We start from the raw sequence: 20,206 nt of genomic DNA, 5'->3' as shown, positions 1-20,206 counted from the left end.
TGCACATGATATTCATTCTTCCTGTAATGTTCTTTCTTGCCTTATTCATCCTTCAGATCTCAGCTTGAACAACATTTTTTCAGAGGAAGCTTTCCTTGATGGTTCAAAGAAAGCTGGTCTTTAGATGATCTCTTGGTTTCCTGTCCTCCTACATGGCCCCTAGAAGGGTTTAACATACTGCATTTAGTCACATATATATCTTACTAAGGTCTGCCTCTCTTACTAAATGGAAAGCTTCCTGAAGCAAAGACCATTTCTGGCTTAGCTCGCCATGGTTCTCCCAGCACCTAGCATACTGCCAGTTGAATAAAGAAACCAATTCAACCTTGAGAGATCTCCATGGACCAAAAATGCAGAGGTACATTGATAGCTATTGAGAAAGATAGCTTGACGTTTCTTGGGGTTTATTCCTTACAGTTAAGGTTTATTTTGTGGTGCCTAGTTTTGACTTCATCAGTTTCCATCATTATCTCCAATAATTATCACTTTGCCCTATATAGACAACGTTATCAGCAATTTAAGATGGGTATACTGGAATTAACACTGTGGTCTTCTGCTCATCACAAGTCAGTCTAGAAGACTGTCTCCCAGATTACTTGTTCTCCTGAATCATTACTTGGAAATGATTCTACTTCCTGCTTTCGTCCAGAAATCACTAAATCAGAGTCCATACGGTATGGGTGTTCCCAATGAGTTATAACTATCTCTGATCAAAGATACCCTTTAAACTAATGATACCAGTATTTTGAAGCGTTATTGAAGGCAAAAAACAATGTCTTCATAATATCCCCAGTGCAGTCTAAGCTTGTGAGAATTACAGACTCTTTGAGAGAGAAAGGAACTTTAAATCAAAGGGCATCTATTTATCATTACTATGTGTCAGGAATAGTTCTAGGCACTTGACTATGAGGCAGTAAATAAAAATATTTACAAATAGACAAATATGTAAATGAGATAATTCCAGAAAGAAAAAGAGGCTGTGAAGAAAATAATAAGTGGTGATGTCAGAGAGGATGACTAAAAGCACCTGCTTTAATTGGGTGTTCAGGGTCATTTAGGTTCATATGGTCCAAATTCTATGCAAGAGCAGGAATTGCTGTGTCAGCTGTTGCCATAATAATGCTACCAGACCAGAGCCATCTGAGCATGCCCCATGGCTTCCATTTACATCATATCCATTGACATTCCATTGGTCCAAGCAAGTCATATGGCTAACCCAACATCAATGAGTTGGGGTACTATACTCCACCCACATTCTGCCTCCTTGAAGTAGATTCTTAGACAACTACTTTTTCCACAGCTGTTGGCTCTGCCTTCGGGAGACTCTTTCATTTATTCTGTAGTCATTTCTGAAAGGGCAAGGAAAGGGTTTTTCCTTCTCAGTAACTGAGAAACTTTCTCAGCCTGCTTCCTGCCTGTTAGAGATGTGAGTGACTCAGACGTCTTTTTACATCTCTAATGGCCACAGTCTCTTCTAATCCAGCATGGCTACGTAACTGCCAATACAACTGTCTCAAAAACTGAGTGGACTGTTTATGTATTGCATTCCACTGAATTCTGTTCACTGAAGCCATACTCATAATTCTTGTCAAAAATGCCTTTCTTTTTAGAGGTAATTGTGCTTCTTAATTTGGACATCTCAGGTTTCTGTGTGATCTTTCTGGGAGGCTCTTCATCCAGCTGAAGGAATCTGCTTAATCTTTTCAGAGGTCTTAACAAAGACTACGGTGGCCACATTCTTGGTTTAGACTATGTTCCTGAGCTGTATCTTAATGGCTATGTCCCTGTTTCGGTCTTTCCCTTCAGGCTGTATTTTACTTAGAGGATATTTTACTGGATGAAGAGTCTAGAGATGAAAAACAGTATCGTTTTCCAACACATTTTCTGAGTTCTCTGCATTCTTTCTTAATTGTGTTTGTAAACTGGACCGTTTTTTTCTGAGCTCATCTCTTTCATGTAGCACCTTGTCAAATGTGGCTACCTACAGCCAGCTCAGGCTTTTAATATTTCGTTTCCAAATCTCCTTACTCCACTCCCTGTCTCCTGTCTAGATTATCTCGGGGACACCCTTTACTACATGTTTTACTAAATTCTTACTAAATGTTTCCTCGGTTGTATAACACAGGTCGTGATTCTCCCAACCTCCCATTGGTTCCTCACCACCCACCACTGAGTTTTAAACTAATTTTTTTTTTCAGTTTTTTCTTATAACTGCACCCACTTCTAGGCTGCTATTTCAGTGTCAATCAGCTATTGCCACAATAATGTCACATGACAAATCACTGCAAAGCTCAAGGGTTTACAACCACAGCAAGTTTTAAGTCTCACCCTTGCAGATTTGCAGGGCAGTAGATCTAAGGAACAGCTGATATTGTCAGCATGGCTGGGTGACTCTGCTTCAGGCTGAGGGTCAGTGAAGCTCAGCTCTGAGATGTCAGTGGCCTCTGGTCTGTGCTGTGTGTAGACACTTCAAGATCCAGGTTGACATTTCAACAGCTTTCTGGAGGAAGCTCTCCTCCTGGCAGATCTCTGGAGTGTAAGAACCTAGTCAGAATTCACAATCACATCTATGGCCTCTGCCTGTATCATGTCAGCTCATGTTCCATGGACCTCAGCAAGTTACATGTCCAGGCCCAGCATCAGTAAGATGAGCAGGCAGACAGCATCCAGGCCAGTTTCCCTCACAGGGCTCTTCTCAACATGTAATTATACATTTGCTTATTAATTTCCTTTTTTGTGTGCTGAATTATTGCCCACGTCCAACTGCTCTTACACTCATTTCCTAGCATAATGACTGGCACATACTAGGCCCTTACATATTAGAGTGAGAGAGCAAAGAAGGGATAAGTGATTTCAAGAGATTTCTTGTTCTGAGGCAGATAGGCTTCTAATAGTCCATCCCATAACTGTGTCAATCATGTCTAAATTTCATCTAATTTCACCTAAGCCTGTTTCACTTATCTTTTTTGAACTATGAAAGGGCTTAGCAGGTTCACACGTCGTGAAATGACTTACGGATGCCAATATATAAGAAATATTTCTTTACTCTCTTCCTTGTGTCCCCGAGTTACCCATCTCAACCTCTGTCTTGTCTCATCCTCAGCATCAGTGCTAGGTCCTTGCCCTGTAAATTTATTGCCCAGAGTCCCCTTCCTTTGACATATGACGGTACTCAGAATGACTCTTCTTCTTTCCTGTCTGGAGCTCACTGGTACCTACTGTGGTACCAAAGTATAATGATTTGGGGGATCTTTGTTTTTCTTGTACTTATGACACGCATCAGCCACACATCATCTTCTGGTTTGATTTGGGATCTGTTGGGATAGTTTTTTCTTGTTAAAGGAGGAATCCTTTCTTGAGGTGGCGCTTTGGATGCCAGGGATACTATACTGTTAGCTTTTAAGCAGTAGGAAGGACTTGCAAGAACTTTGTTTAAATCAAGCATATCTATCATAGTGTTGCATATAATATCAAGAAATAGGAAACAACTTAATGTCTATCAGTCTGAAATCAGTTAAACATATTATGATCTATCTATCTATCTGTCCATCCATACACACACACACACACACACACACACACACACACACACACACACACACACACACACACACACACACACAATGGAATCACAATGTCTAACATTGACAGACTGGCTAATATGTTCCAGGCACTGAATGATGACTCATTATGTGGCTTATTTAACGTTATCTTCTTAGATACCTTTTAAGGTAAATACTCTTATTATCAGTTCTTTTTTATAGATGAGAAGCTGAGGATTAGAAAATTTGAGTGACTTCTTTTTTTGGAGTCATTTTCAATATCTGCTGATTATTGGGTTAATTCATTCCATAGATAGAGTAACTGTTGTGCCCATATGTCTTAAATAAATGGCCTTCAAGGTCCAGCAGGGACCCTCCGTCTTCATACAAAGTTGGTGAGTAATTCAGTTTTAGTTGAGGACAATTACACCCCTGTTTCATGACCCTTATGAGAATTTAATAAACATATTCCATAAAGTTAATAGAATATCACCTCATGTAAAAATAGGCCCCCAGCAAGAGAATGCCAGGTTCCATTCATACCACCTCCTTGATTTTCCTGGACATGAGCTTGTGCCACAGTATATGGTGCTTGTGGGAAGAAATGGGAGCTCAGGGTTGGCCTTTCCAGTTGAGCACTTTGGGCTGTGGTGGTTTCTAGGGCATGAAGTGTAGGGTAGGGATGTTTACCTTTGAATTATAAAGAGCAATATTGGGGACCCCTAACCTTTCATCTGGTTTCAGCTGCTTTTGAAGGATTAAAGAAAATTTCACCACATCCCTAGAATCCCATGCAATAAATCCATGGGGCAGGCAGAAGTAAAGGTAAAGAGGAGAGGGTCTCCCCAGAGGTGTACCGGAATCAGTAAGGTAATGGCTCTGCTTGAAGAGCTACCAGTGAACCGAACGCTGATCAGGACTGTTGCATAGACAGAGAGGAAGGAAACCATGTTGGAAGGCAGAAGAAAAGGACACGACAGAGGAGGGAGGTGAACTGAGAAGGGGCAGCATTCTGTAGGAAAGGCTCGAATGGCACCAGCCCTGCCCTCCGGGTGGCCTGCTTGTGTCTGGAATGCTGTCTGTGCCACCCCCAGCTTGGCCCTACTGACTTCTGCTCCTTCAGGTCTTCGCTCAAACAGGAGCACATCCGTGACTCTCTCTCTATGTGCTCATGGCTCCCTATCCTTGCCCCTGAAAGTACAACACGTCAAACATTATTAACAAGGAAGTGTTTACAGACTTTCCCCTCTCCCCAGCTTGCCAAAGGAAATCATGCTTGGCCAGTCCAATATCTCCCCTTTCCCCAGCTCTGCTAAAGGAGAAAGATTTTCTTGCTGGAAGAAAGACTTAATGCAATGAGAGAAAGAAAATAATGCATTGAGAGACACGGGGAAAGTGAGGAGGTAAAAAGAAAAATCATGCAAACTCAGAATAGGCTTTTGTCAGATGGATTGAGAACAATAGCGTCTGAGTAAGGTGAGGAGTAGGGAAAAGGATGGTAGAAGAAAGAGAATTTTCGTAGGTATTGCTGTGGACTTTACATTTAGGTGCTTTTTACTGGCCTTTAAGGGATTTGAACAAGGAATCCATTTCTTTTTAATTAAAGGTGGGTGTTGAAGTAGGCTTGAATGTGTGCAGAGATAGAGCCACATGCTTGCTCAGATATATTAGGGTTACAGCAGCATTTATCACAGTATGAAATGATGTTCCTGTGATTCTTCGATTCATATCAAAGAATCCTCCTTAGGTAGTAATGGGGGAAGGAAATGGGTCTATTTAACATACAGTCAAACCCCAGCCCTTAGCACAGTGCTTGACACAGAGAAGGTCCGTGGTAAGAATATACTGAATAGGCAAATGTGTGAGAGAAGGCATGGCTATTGGTTCTAATTCATTTCTCCTTGCTCTCCCTCATTTTATGGCTGTGACTTTCCTGGCAGAATCCCACCCAGATCTATGTTATTGAATGAATCAACTTCGTGGGACTCCCTCCTTTCTGTTGACTCTTTTGTGGAGTACTGGATTCTCCTTATAGCATAATTCCCTGTGCAAGATATTTCCTGCAGAAGGTCAGCTCTCAGGCCTGTGGTTCATTCCAGGGCTCGGAACGTTCCTTCTTAATATAGAATGTGGAAATTCTACAATCAGTGGGAAAAAAGTACGCCAAGTAGATAAAAATCAGTCCCACTGTAGCATAACTCTCCAGAGAGAAGAGAGAAAACTGCTTGATGCTTGAGTTAAAAAAAAAAGTAGCAAAATATTTCCAGTTCCGGAAACTGAATTTCATTCCTAATGTAAATATAGAAGCCTCTGGAGAAGAGGATCATACTTGGAAGAGGGAAGGAAAGCAAAGGGAACAGTAGGAAGGGATTTCACCGTCAAGCTCTGTAGCTCAATAGCAGGGAAACAGCCCAAATAGAGAAATCGACCATTTCTTTAATAGCGGTTGCCTCAGTCAGAAAACTGAGTTTTATCTTGACTTTTTCCTCTCCTTCGATCCCCACATTGCATCAGTCACCAAATCCTAGTGGTTCTATCCACTAAACATTTTTTTATTGGGATGTACTTGACGTTTACCATGGCATAAGTTTAAGGTATACACCATGTTAATTGCAATATGATTGCCAGCATAGCACTAGCTAACACCTCCATCTCATCACATAATTATTTCATTTTGTGGTGAGAACATTTAAGACCTAGTCTCTTAGCAACTTTGAAGTATGCAATACAGTATTGTTGACTATAATCACGATACTAAATGTGTCTAATCCTATCTATTCTCCTTCTTTCCATTCTTATGGTCCAAGCTATGCATTTTTGCCTTGCCCATGGTAATGGCCTCCTAATTTTTCTCTCTTTCCCCTCTGCCTCTCTCCAATTCATTCTCTAGGTAGCTACAAGGATACTTGTAAAATATGTGTTCGATCCATTGTTTACAGTGTTTAAGACTCCCCACTACTCATCATTGCAGCAAGCATCTATTGTAATATGGATAATAAGAGAATAGAGATGAAGAAGAAGAGAAAGACACAGACACCTCTTTAGAGAGGACTTGCTATAAAACGGAGCAGAAGGATGATGGGCAGACTGAGAGCAAAGTGAGGTCAAAGAGTTTTTTCTTCTTCCCTAAGATGAGATAATATGTGTGGACTGATTAGATAGCAATATTGAGGAAGAAGAAATGGAGATGTTGGAGGGAGAGGAGGATAATTCAGGAGCAACGTTCTTGAGAACGTGAGTGATTTGGAGCCTGCTAGGACAGGCATGGCCATGAGCATGGTGTGCCAGAAAGAGTTTACTTCTCTGGACGTCTATTTAAAAATGAACTTTTTGACGAGGGCGTTTTGGCAAGGCAAAAGGAGATTTTTCAAAAAAGTGATCTGTATAGTTAACATTGACATGGCTACTGTAGGATATAGAGTTTTCTCACAATTATATATTCCATTTCCCCAGATTACTATTCCTTTTGATTAATTTAATGTTGATTTTCTCCTACAGCCAGCTCCAGAGGCATTGAGCATGGCCTTCTATGCCCTGCTTTCCCTTACCTGCCTGGAGAGCGTCTGTTTGCACCCCTCAGGCCGGCCCTTCTTTACAGCCTTCCTGGACCTAGTTCTAGGACTTAGCAGTAGGACCCTCAAGTCAAGCTGGGTAAACATCTCCTTTAGTAACTTGTCTTTTGGCCAGAAGTCCCAAACTGACATTCTTAGAGGCTCGTGGACTTTCTTTTTTTGCCCAATGCAGTGTTTTGAAAGCACCATTTTTGGATTAGATGACAACATTTAAAAAATGAGAATTTCACAGCAAAAAAAAAAAAAAAAAATTCAATAATATATCTGGCATTCTTGAAAAATGAAAGATGGGCGTCACTGGCGCCACATTCCCATGTGGGAACAAGTGCCTGGAGCAAAAGCGAGGTGTTCCTTGTCTGTTCTTACCCCAGCTCACCCACTTCATGGTTTACCAGCATGGTCCCTGTGGACAAATACGGTGCATTGAGTTTATGAGCTATGCTTGAGGCCCTACAGGCTGGACCTATGACTGGTTTGTCTAGTGCATCCTAGCATCTAGCGCAGTGCCAAGCACATAGTAGGTCCTCAGTATGTGTTCTGAATTGAACTTCCCAAGCTCCACGGTGCCATCCTGCACATTCGCATACTCTACAGACACAGTCTTCCTGTTCCTGAATGGGCCATATGCACGCCCAGAGCCCAGCTCCTTACATCTGCCCTCATTCCCTCTGCTTAAGGTGCCCACCCCACCTGCTTACCTCATCCTTCACGTATCATCTTAGGTGTCACTTTCTCTGGAAACCTTCCCCAACCTACAGGTTAAATCAGATCCCACTGTAATATACTTTCAGAGCATTCTAGACTTCTTCTTCATTGGCATCATCGGTTTGTTAGTTTAGACTTGTACAGTGGCTTAATGTCTCCTTGCCTCGCTCAACTGTAAGATCCGTGAGGGGAGGATCGGTGTTGCAGTGCTTGTTATAGAATCCACCAGGCCTCACCTGGTGCCAGATGTACAATAAACCCTCAAGGTCTACATGAATGAATGGATGCTTCCAGGAAATAGGCCTTAAGGAAAGTAGAAACCAGTGTGTAGACGTGTGGATGTCTGTTTTATTCTGTGGAGCATTATGACATGACTGTTTTGCCCTAAACATTCTAAACTGCTTTGAGTATAGATTTCTCTTGTCTGAGATTATGAGTGTCCTGAGGGCAGGGGCCTCTTGTTCATTCTTTTTTTGATCTTCTGCATCTAATACGGAGACCTGCACCTGATACAGAATTCCAAAAATGTATATTGTATGACCAAATTAATCAACATAGATTTCTTTTAAAGAAGAAGATAGTAGCTTCTCTACTTATTAACTTATTCATTACCGTCTTTCATTACCTCAGATTGGGCTCTATCCAGAGCAAAAGTGTATCAGCAATGCACACTTTCAAATGATCGTGATGGTGGTTGTAGGACGACCTATTAGCTCTGGTCATCAAGTTTCTGTTGGTCCATGGCCTATTTGCTGAGTTTTCAAGGCATTTTACAAGCATCATTAACCTTATTCTGTCCAGTAATTGCAAAAGTAGGGAAAGCGTTGAATGTGCAATTGGAAAGCCTTATGATGATGATGGAACTTAAAGTGAAATCGTTTTACAGGAGCAGGGACCTATTGGGTGTTTGTAGAATGTTTGACTCCAGATAAATTTTTTTTTTTTTTTTTTTTGCGGTACGCGGGCCTCTCACTGCTGTGGCCTCTCCCGTTGCGGAGCACAGGCTCCGGACGCGCAGGCTCAGCGGCCATGGCTCACGGGCCCAGCCGCTCCGCGGCATGTGGGATCCTCCCGGACTGGGGCAGAAACCCGTGTCCCCTGCGTCGGCAGGCGGACTCTCAACCACTGCGCCACCAGGGAAGCCCGACACCCCACCAGGGAAGCCCGACACCAGATAAATTTGGTTTTATCCAACAGGAAAAGTGTCATATCCACATGGGATTTAAAACTATAGATCATAGAAGTTTCTGTGTTCACACATGCCTCCTCATCAATGAGCCAGGGCACATAATTAATTGACCAGAAGTCTCGCTGGGATTAATTAGCAGATGTATGTGAAGAGCTTGGTTCAGACTTGCAGCACGGAGGATGGCTTTCCAGAGTGGCCAGATCCTGGAATCATAATTCAGTCACTTCCGGGGGATGTCATTGCTTGCCTAGTGTAATCCTTGGGGCTCTTGGCCTCTCCTTGGGCCAGTATGGGCACTGCGCGTCCACCTGCTGCCAGCAGAGGGCAGCAGTACGCTGTGTGTGTTCAATTTGCATCCCAGATTAGCAAATCCCCAAGGATTGACAAAGAGGGAAAGTGGGTGTCCCCAGACTACTCTTGCTGCTTTTCTCTGGGTGTCAGCACTGTCCTGAGTAATTGCAAACACAGACCTTTTACATTATGTTGGACTCGGACTCACCTGAAATAGAGAAATGAATACACAACTAGGAGCTGCCATCACAGACAGGAAGTAACTTTAATTAAATATTGTGAAAGTTGAAAAGTTTTTACAGCTTGAATGTTTGCAAAAAAAAAAAAATTATAACAATCTCTACAGTAGTTAGGTTCTCTAACAATTGAACTGTACAGTGTGTGTCTATTCCAAAAGTTTGATAAGAAGGTGAAAGGTTAGATTTAGAGATGACTTCATTAAGCTGCATCCTAGTACAATGTGAGGCCAGGGCATGTTCTGCAATCCAGTCATCCAGAAGCTGTATTCCACCACCCCCCCCCACCCCCCCCACCCCCCGCCCCCAACTGAAATCTTAATTGAATTCGCTATTTCATTTTCTTCTTAAAGCCATATTCTGTATTTAGGGTAACATCGTTTACTTGTAAAAAGTTCTGTGTAGAAGAGAGAGGGTCAGAGGGCCAGAACGTCTTTTCATCTAATCAGTATCAATAGAGGCAACAAAACACAAATTATACACATTTTAAAGGCTCTTTGGACTTTCAAGAAAACTTCTAACCACTACACATGGCTGACAGTGGGTGGCGTTTGTTGTCAAGGTCTGAGCCCGACACCTCACAGGCTGACCCGGGTCCTTCACAAACAGTTAAGGGGCTCACCAGACAAAATATGGCTTTAAATTGTACACATCTTCAGGCCAGCGCTTAGCACACGAATTCAGACAACCTTTCTGAGTACCGAGAAGCAACGCGTCCACTTTGCTTACATTTTCCAGTTTTATTATTATTATTAATCATTATTATTATTTCTCACCAAGAAAAATCAGCTTTGCTCCCCTCCCTTCCCTCCCGCAACACCCCTCCCCCACCCTCCCCAACCCATAAAAATCGCACTCTGACAGTCTAGTGAAAACCATTGCAAAATCCATATGGGGGCATGCACAGTTGCAGCATTGTTGTAAATTTCTTGCTCTACTAGAAAAAGTTACATTGTCTTAAGGTAACAAAACAGTTCTTTTGTGCTTTTCGATTTCTTTGTTTTTTTTTTTTTTCTTTTTTTTCTTTTTCTTTTTTCTTAGAATGTTAGTGATGACTGACAGTTCTGGTGCACAGTTACAATGTACAAGTGAAATGAATATGATTTGCATTGTTAAGGCATCCAATCTGCTGGTTTATATTTATGTGAAAGACAGAGGAAATATACAAGCAGACTTAGGAAAGAAAGTATGTTCATTGATTTCTATGAAGTTTCTCCCCGGAATTTAATGCACAAAATGCGTCACTCCAAAGGGAGAGGTTCCATGCATATTAATAGAGTAAAACAGCATTAGGGTTTTTTTCTGTAAGCTTCCAAAGCAAAGGATACATTTTTTTTAATCTACAGAACTAAATGCTACAAGAATAATATGCTACTATTTTTTGCCATATATTGGAAAAAACTTCTTAACTTACAAATAATACAAAAATAGACAATGGCTTTTGGGTGAAAATTAAAAAAATGAAGCATGGTTTAAAACAATACTAAAAATAACTATAAATGAAATGTTTAAAAATCACATTGAAATAGCTAATATAACTATAGGTGGCCAAACAAATACGCACTTTTCACATAGCAAACATACACAATAAAATAAACTGGGAGTTGGAGGAAAAGGAGGAAGGGGAAAGCAATGTACAAATTCCAAAGATAAATACATTATTTATACGGATATCTTACAAAATCCCCTTTAAAACAAAAAGCCTTTTAATTAACTTTGCAAGTATGTGCAAGCTAAAGGTAGTGAGCTTTTTTTCTTTGCAAAATATGCAGTAAAATCTTTTTTTGTGATATTGAAAAACTGTCTTAAGACATTAAAATGTATAAATAGAACAACAACTTTGGCAAAAAATCACAAAAAATCTACAGTATTTATAACTACATACAAAACACAACAGCAAAGAAAAAAGTATCAGGCAAATGCATCCTCAGAGCTTTGCTGCATCTTTGCTATTAATTCCTATTTTTAAGAACACTTCCCAGATAATGAGAGCAAAAATTCCCATCAAACAGAAAACCATGTTTTGGAGATCTCAACCTTCTTCTCCTTTCTCCCAGTTTCCTTTTATTCTTAATTCCAAAGCACTTAACCTGTCGTTTCAATCTACTATGTTACAAATGGTAAGGGTCGACTGATAGAGGCGCTATCTCGGATGGGAAATCTGAAATACCTGCCATGTTGCTTTTGTCAGCTTTTGAAGGATTGGTATGAAGTCAGCATTTAGGATGAGTAAACTTTAACCATGTAAATGGTGGAGTGTAAGTGGGATTTTGGGTTGATAACTGGAGGGCATAATGTGGAATTCTGTGCCTGACCCTGTTCCATGAAGTCTCAAAGGAGATTCTCACACAGCACGTGTGCCACCAAGCTCTCGAGAGGCCATCGGCTTCCGAAGAAGTTGACATAAGCAAGAGAGAGAGAGTGCTGTCAGGTTTAAATATGCAGTTTTAAGATCTGTCTAGAGGCACTGGATTTTTGAGTAGAAGGGGAAAATGTGATCACTTACATCACTTTTTAACTTTCCAGGCTGCATTTATTTATACAGTTACTTAAGACAACAATACAAGAGAGAGAAATAAGCTTGCACTGCTAAGGGGTGGCATGTTAAGTTAGATATCGGAAATGCACTGTCCGAGTAACTACCACTTGATATGCTTTAAGGCGCAAAAGCCGACCCTTAGTTTTCTAAAAAAAATCTAACTGGCATTCCTATTCTGTCCCATACAAGCTTTTTTTTTTCTTTTTAAACTTTTTTGTAAATATCACCATTTCATTCTCCTTTTACACAGCTTTAAAAACATCATAAATTAAAACATGGAGTCTTATTTATAGTGTCCCTTGTATACAGCTTTATGGTTTATAAAAGACAAATGATTGCCGAGTTAAGCTTTAAAAAAAAAAAGAGAGAGAAAGAAAGAAAAAGAGGATTTGCTTTTATCAACACAGAATAAATATATCCCCCCAAGGACTTGGGAGGTACAACTGTAACCAACACCCTGCATTAGCAGATCCCTTCCAATTTCAGTATTTGCAAGGTCGGTGATATTGTTTGTTTAAAAATCTGCAGTTATTGTGATTCCTCTTAAAAAGGCCTGAGTTAAAAGTTCCACTCTGGGACTTGTATCAGATTACTTTCTGTAGCAGAATCCAACCTCTTCATTAATAAAATTCTTCAAGGCAATTCTTTCACATGGGAGGAACGATCATGCCAGATATCGCTGTGAAAAGAGAAGACAAGAGTAAATGGTTTTGCATCCAAACTTCTCACTGAAAGAGGGGAAAAAAAAAAAGATGGAAAAAAACACCCACACGCCACTATGTTGGTTGAATATTAGCCACACATGTGCTTTCTCATCTTCCCTGGAAGGAGTTTTTCTTATAAAATGTACATGTACTTTATTAAGAATGATAGTATGTCAGCATGTGTATGTGTCTTTAACAGAAAAGAAGATCCCAAGCGTCCCTCCCAATCTGATTTCAATTTTAAAACGTAACTGGAAAGTCACATAGTTTGCATGCTGCTGGGAAAGTTGCAGCCCAACGCTTGCAAAATAGTGAGAATTTTCAGTTTGTCACTCTTTTCTTTCCCCTCCCCTTCGCTTCCAAAATATACGATAAAAAGCTGGTCCATTGTAACAGCCAGTAGTTTCTGCCACAACCCGTGGCTCTGCCTGTGCTCTGTGTGAGCATGAGGACGGAGGCTCAGAGCAGTGATCTGAGTGACTCCATTTAGGTCCTCAGGCCTGGGAGAAGGGTATACTGGCTCCAGAAGGCATTGTTCGCTGGAGGATGCGGACGCAGAATGTCTTCTGTGCCACTGCTTCACTCAGGGTTTCTGGAATGGTCTGACCATGTCCCTAGAAAACTGTAGCCTAGGGAAGCTAAAGAGAGATCCTAGGCAAAGGGAAGGCTGTATGGGATAATCAAAACTCTTGCAAAGCCGTGTTAGGAACCCACACACAGCTGTATTTAGAAAAGCATGGAATCTGACAGCGTTCCACCCCTGGCTTTTCTGCCTGCTGGGTATGTCCCCCCACCCCCCAAGCTAGTTGCTTGTCTCCTTGCACCTCTCTGCCTCCTCAGCTAGAAATGCAGCGTATCAGTATTTGCAAGGGCCGTGATATTGTTAGGGTTGTTGGAGATTTAAATGAAACAACCAGTGCGAAGTGCTTAGCCCGGATCAGCTCCTAGTTAATAGAGGTGGGCTGCTGTTATTTTTAACTTCTGCCACTAAATTAGCTGTGTGACCGGTGCGAACTGCTTAATTTCTCCGGGCTTGTGTTTTCTCATACGAACTAGGTACCATCCGATACGGAACGCTTCACAGGATGGGTATGAGGAATAAAGGGATGAGTGCAGCGTTCCGGATGGCAACTCTGAAGTATGTGGAGATGAGAGCGATGCTTACATTAGAAGCAAGAGGCAGCCATCTTTGGCTCCCAATGATGGCTTAACATCCTGTCAGGCAGAGAGAGGAAGTCATTGCTTTCTTTTTGTTGGCAATTCTAAATTTAAATGAATGTCCTTGTCAGTGGTGACTGCATCTAGGAAGTGACCCTGTAAACTTCCCAACTCTCACGTCTGCGAGAATGTGCCTTTGTTGGTAAGCGAGCCCCAACTACCACAGATCCTGCAGTAGACGTCGGAAGGCCAGGTGAGGCTGTGAGCCCCGTGCGCCCCACGTTCCTCTGCTTCCCCTACCCCAGCCCTGGCATTTTCAATTCAATTTTTTTAAAAAAAAGTATTTTGCCAAACACTTTTTCCGTTAATTTTTAAACCCATCTGTATTCACAAGGAAATTTAATCCACATGTTTCTGATGCATTTACACGTAAATCATCCACATGTTGTTTTGCAAGAGCCGTTTCGCAGTCCAAAAGCTCCTGGAGTCTTTTTTGTAAGTCATCATAAGCCATTTTTCTTAGAAACAGGAAGTGTCACTTGCCAAATGCAGACCAACTTAAACCCCCAAAGGTTTGGGATCCACTGGAGATGCAGTGCCCTTAAGATTCAAGTGAGCCCTGGATTTGACTGAAATGGGGAGCTGGGTATTTCAATCCAAGCCTTGAGAATTCAAGATGCTGTAGCTCCAAAGGCAAGGGGGAGGTAGCGGGAGCAAGAGGGTCTTTGCGGCGTGACAGCTCAGCATGGTCCTGCCTCCCTAAGGATCTTTTCCTCCAGGCTGGAGGTGCGTCCAGGCACCTTTACTAAAGGCGGGGCTTTCCGTGGGAGTTCTAACCCTCTGGCAAAATAAGCGTGTCTCCTTATGCCTTCCGCCAAAATCTACTGTGTGTGCCTGGCATTAAAGGGCAGTCTCCTGCAGCATACATCAGGCAGCGTCAATATGATACAAAGCAAAGTAGAAAACTGACCAACTTCCTGCTATTACCGTCAGTGGACCCAGCCAGAATGTATCAGCTGGGCCCTAAAAACATCAGGACTTTTTTTTTTTTAATTCTAGATGGCCAGAATTTTTTTAAAAAAGAGCTACTCAGTGTTCTGCTACCTGAATAGTATGTTAGATCAATTAGATTAAACTTCTATTAGGGCCACATTAAAAGCTATAAAGCAAAGCCAAGTGATGTGCTGCGAGTCCACAGACGACTGCTTCTTAGTCTGGAACACAGGAGTCAAAACCTCCAGCACCTTGAGAGAGCCCAGGCTGGGATCATGAGTGAGCAAGGTGTCCTCCGTGCGGACTGAGGTCTGTAGGGTGGGTGGCACTCTAAACGCTGCCCCGGTGCTGCCGTGCGGGAATGCCTGCTCACAGCCACCCAGCTTTCCAATTACTTCTAGAGAAGGTGGGCAGGTGGATTTTTTAAAAGATAAAATAGCCCAGTCTGTATGTGTTAGCAAAAAGTTAAAATTAAAACCAAATGAACAAACGTACATATCTGGGGGTATCTAGGGCTGGCTGTGGTCTGCCCGCAGTTTCCTACCTTTGCTTCGTTGGCCTTCAGATTCCTCTGGGGGTCTAACAAAAGCCAGGGAACCTCTCTCCAGAAGAAGCCCCAGAGGTGCTTACACCCAGAGTTTTGCACATAATATCGGGGTTACAGCTCCCTAAATCTCATCCGTCACTTCCTAAAGTCCAGACGCAGAACCCTCACTGATGAGTAAATTTTGGGAAAGGAGCTCCCTTTGCGGCCTCTGCATTCAGGCACCTCTAAAGTGGCCGTTTAATAAAGAAACCTCATTGCACGACTACAGGGACGCTCCCGGAATGTTAGAAGCTCTTTTTCTTGTATCCGTGCTGTAATCCCCAAGATTACTTACGTGGGTGAGAGGGATGGGTGTTTCAGGCTTAGAATGTTCCAGAAATGCCACTGGCACACGCACTTGGCCCAGTAGGGCCTGTGAAGATTTCCATGAGGACACGACAGTCTCAGTAACATGTGCCAAAGACATCACAAGACGGAGGAGGCTCTGCCATTCCCCTGGCTGCTGGGTGAGCACGTGCCCTGACCAAAGCGCAGAAAACTACTGGCTTGAGAGGCGGTGCATTTTTCAGTGTGATAAGAACAAAGACAAAACGGCAAGTTTTGCCGAGCTGGGAGAGTCTGGAGCGAGAGGGTGGAATGTGGTCTTCCTTGAACCACCATATGTGTGAGAAAGAATGAGGAGCTAATCAGGAACAGAATGGGGGGGAGAGCTTGCACAAACTGAACATGTGCGTGGAGCGAAAGACAATTCCAGGAGATTTGCTCCCAGGCTGCAGATAGTTGGGTGAGGCCAGCCAGCCTGCGCTTCAGGGAGGTGGGGAAAGAAAGCGGCACAGTGTGCGGACAATTTTTGTAAAATCGCTCTGGCCTTTTTGTTTTTAATTCTTCGCTGCGGAGACTGTCTGGGACATGGTTGGGGTTTCAACTCCCCACATTGGGGACAGGTCCAATGGCATGGTGACAGCATTCTTGGGGCTGCCTGTCCCTTGATTAGTGAAGTCCTTTGAGGCCTGAAATTGCAGAGAATCCATGCTGTTAGGGGCACATCTTTAGGAGAAGGGAAAGGATGTCTCCAGGACGATAGCTGAGCGTACGAAGTGACTCAGGTCTCTGGGCTCTGAAAACAGACACACTTGGGGACTCTAAGATCAGGATTGATCAGTGACATTATCTACATAAGAATGGAAGGAGATTTCTCTGTGTTTTTGTCTTTAAATTCAAACTATGTCTGAATTTCCCAAGTGTTTCATGCGATGTTCACTGGTGTTAACATTGGGAAAAGCGTTCTGTGGGCAAAGCAGTGCAGAGAACAGAATGGGAGACTCTTGTTTTCTTTAACCGCGGGGTGTCTCAGAGCCTTTAGTTAAACATACGTGCATTGTGACTCCAAGACAGTGATGCAGTAAACACCAGCTTCTGGGTTTGTTTGGCCATAACATTTTCTTTTTCCTTTTTTTCAGCAGAACATCTATGGGGCCCCGGAAGTACTGAGATAGAGTTGCTTTGTCCTAAAAAATTGCTCAGACGAATCGTAAATCGCCAAAGGTTTTAGCTACCTGGGAGAGAAAACCAGCTGGAATCACAGTAGAAACTGTGAATTTTAAAGTATCGGTAAAGAATGGAACTTCTGGCTCCCAGGTAAGGACTTCCTGTTCACGCTTCTCCCTGCTTCTTGGTGCCTGTGCTGCAGAAGGGTGCACAGCCCCCTACACGTGCCTCTGGCTCAGGTTATCCTTGATCCTTCTGCCTCCCCCATCTCCCTGGACCCAGATCCTACTTGACCTTCACCCAAGGTCCAGTTCAAAGGCACCCTTCTCCACTAGGCTGCTCTGAACTCTCCCTAATCTTTCCCTCCTCTGAACTTCCACAGCTGGGCATCCAGCCTCTCCCAGACAGATCTGCTTTCTTTCCCCTGGTGTCATGTTTCCCCTAACACAGGAAAAGCTTTTGAGGTCAGCATTTGCTGGTCCACATGGTCCTAGCCCAGTGGCTTGACTACGACCATTTCATTTAGCACAGGGCTGATACAGTAGTCAGTCGGCCTGGGATTTAACCCCAAGCTCCCCCTGTGTGCTAGCTGCGTAACTCTGGATGAGCCAGCTTGGCTTTGTCTCCGTTTCTGCATCTGTACAATGGGGACAATAGACAGCCTATATCTAAGACTGGTTGGGAGGAACACATGAGACAGTGAAAAAGCCAGGCTGGGAAGAAGCCCTCCCTCCCACGTTAGTGGCTGTGACCATTGTCATCACCATCACGTGAGACCACAGTGCGTATCTGTTGGGGAATAAACGTGAGTGCTGTCACCAGAGGAGGCTGAGAAAGGGCTGGTAGCGAAAAGGGCCTCTAAGGAGTTGGCTTGAAAAAAAAAAAAGAACGATGGACAATTAAGAGTGATAGCTGGAGGTAAAAAGACCTTTAAAACACTTAAAACAACCTAAATGTGTCACCTCTAATCTTGTTTATGTGGTCAGTTTGCTTAACCAACTCTTCCTTCGTCACCTGCCCTGTCTTAATGATCACAATTCTGAACGACGTGGGTCCAAATGAAGCAGGTGTTACTGTAACAATGCAAAGGAGGAGGGCTGCAACACTTCAGAGATTCTCACCCTCAATTCTACAACCCACCTGTATCCTTTCTTTTCTTTTTTTTTAATAGAAGTGGAATTTAGACAGCTGAAGATGAAGTAATTCTTTAGTTATGGGTCTAGCAGCCTCCAGTCAGAATGTCACTTTTCTCAGGGGAGACTCCAAGGCAAGAGCTCCCTGAAAACAGTGCTGCATCTCACCCGTGTCCGCAGGGACAGCGTGCAGAGGACAGACGTGTGATCCCAGGTGTGTGGGCCCTGCCTGGTGGGTGGATGGTGAAGAGTGGAGTGGGCAGGAGGGAGGACAGCTTCCAAGGTGGTATCAGCTAACGTGACTTTAATTTCTCGACTCATTCCCCCTCTGCTGCCACCTCCCCCAAACTAGGGACGTTTGGTACATGACAGTACTGGAAACACAAAAACCACCAGAAAGCATCCCCAGGACACGTGCTCAACTAGAAGGAAAGGGCAGCGTCATCCACAATAGCAAATCCAGCACAAAGCGTGTCCCTGAGTCACACCCTAAACCCTCCCAGCTGTGAGCTGTGCATTAGAAACGAGACGGAGACTCAGCCGCTGATCAGAAGCGGGGAGCAGTCTCTGTACTTTCGGAATCTGTGCAGACATGGGTTAGAGATGCCCTGGGGGTGACAAATGCACAGACTTTCTATGTGTCCCTGTCTTGATGCCATTTCATCATTACTTAAGTGTACACACCCACACACCCCCACACCACCAGATGTTCCCTAGATCCAGGAGGTTCTAAAACTCAAGCTGAGTCCCTACTTTCAGTCCCTTCCTGCTCCCTCCTTGGCCCACATGGCATGAAAAGACACTCGGCCTCACAGAACAGCTGCCCACTTGAGTCACCGGTGGCCAGTGATACAGCTGTGACCCTGCAAGGGCCGTGGGCCTTTTCTCCTCAAGCGCCAGCCCTCCACGGCGGATTGCAAACCCCGTTATACCTTCTTCCTGACGTCAAGTCTGTTTAACAAGCATTGTGATTGGCAGTTCAAGAATGGTAGATTTCTGCTTTCCATGGGTTTTATCCTTACTTAAACCCGTTATAAGTTACGTTCGCTTAAGCGCTATAGCCTCAGTTTGCCAGCTGGAGGTGTACTGTGCATGCCAAAGCATTATTTTTAGCGGAAAAAGAGATTGCGTGAATGGGTGGCTCCCCTTTGTGGGGCGGGCATTTCCTATCACAAGGAACGTTGCCTGAAATGTCGTTCCACAGTCCGATTATCTTCCTTTTCCCTCTAAGAAGATGGCTTTGCAGTGTATGTATATTTCAGGGAGGGGGCAGGGGCACTGACCTTGGCTGTGCTGGGCAGACTGGCCAGCAGGTCTCCGAGGAGTGCCTTGCTGAGCCCTTATGGAGTCAGAAAAGGAAGCAGGAGCTCAGGCTCAGGAGGCACACAGATGGGGTTCAGTTTGGGCGCCACCATTACTAGATATGTGACCTTGCGCAAACGGGGCCTTGATTTCCTCATCTATATAACGGGAGTAGTACCAACCTCATAGGGTCTTCAAGAGAATGGATGTAAGTTTACATCAGTGTAAAGTGTCCTGTACAGAGTACGTGTATAAAAGTATAAATAGATGGAGATGTAAGAAACAGGGCTGCCCCCCCTGACCCCTCTCGACCTCCATGACTCACCTCCACCAGTGAAGATGGGCAAGCCGGCTGTGAAGGAAGGCTCCGTGGGGCACTGGGTAGGCTAAGGGTTAGGGCATAGACCCTGAGGGTTTATATTCATCCCCACTGTTTCTGGCTATGCCTATGGGCAGGTGTTTTCTCTCCTTATGCCTCAGTTTTATCCTCTGTACAGTGGAGATCATAATTGTCCTCATGTTTCATCAGGAAGTTGTGAGGATTAAATAGGATAAGGCGGGCTCAGTGCTGAGCACTGGTCAGTGCTCAAGGAATGGCAGCTGATGATTTTATTGATCTTACTTCCCTGCCAGCTGCCTTACGAATCCTGGATACATCCCGTTTACCCGCTCTGAGCAGTAAAGTGCCTGGAAGCTGGAGGGAGGAGATGAACTCCCGAGCCTGAGCTTGAAGCCAGCCTCTGCCACCCACCCCTGTCGGAAGTCGGAAGTCAAGCCACTCCATAACCTCGCTGACCTTTCGCTTTC

At 43.6% G+C, this 20,206-nt stretch overlaps 1 protein-coding gene across 7 annotated transcripts in view; it reads right to left on the bottom strand.

Moving 5' to 3' along the window:
* Positions 1 to 12,721: 12,721 nt before the first annotated feature.
* Positions 12,722 to 20,206, bottom strand: part of EBF1 (EBF transcription factor 1) — a gene marked incomplete at its 3' end in the record, with an annotated part of 392,977 nt that continues 385,492 nt past the window's right edge. For all 7 annotated transcript variants that reach the window (XM_082836741.1, XM_082836739.1, XM_082836746.1 and 4 more), the window contains one exon: positions 12,722 to 12,753. In XM_082836741.1, coding sequence (XP_082692867.1) covers positions 12,722 to 12,753 — 32 coding nt within the window. The remainder of the gene's footprint in view (positions 12,754 to 20,206) is intronic.

Source organism: Leucopleurus acutus (genome assembly GCF_964270905.1).
Source record: "Leucopleurus acutus genome assembly, chromosome: 3".
Taxonomy (NCBI): Eukaryota; Metazoa; Chordata; class Mammalia; order Artiodactyla; family Delphinidae; genus Leucopleurus; species Leucopleurus acutus.
This window is presented reverse-complemented; position numbering and strand designations above follow the sequence as displayed.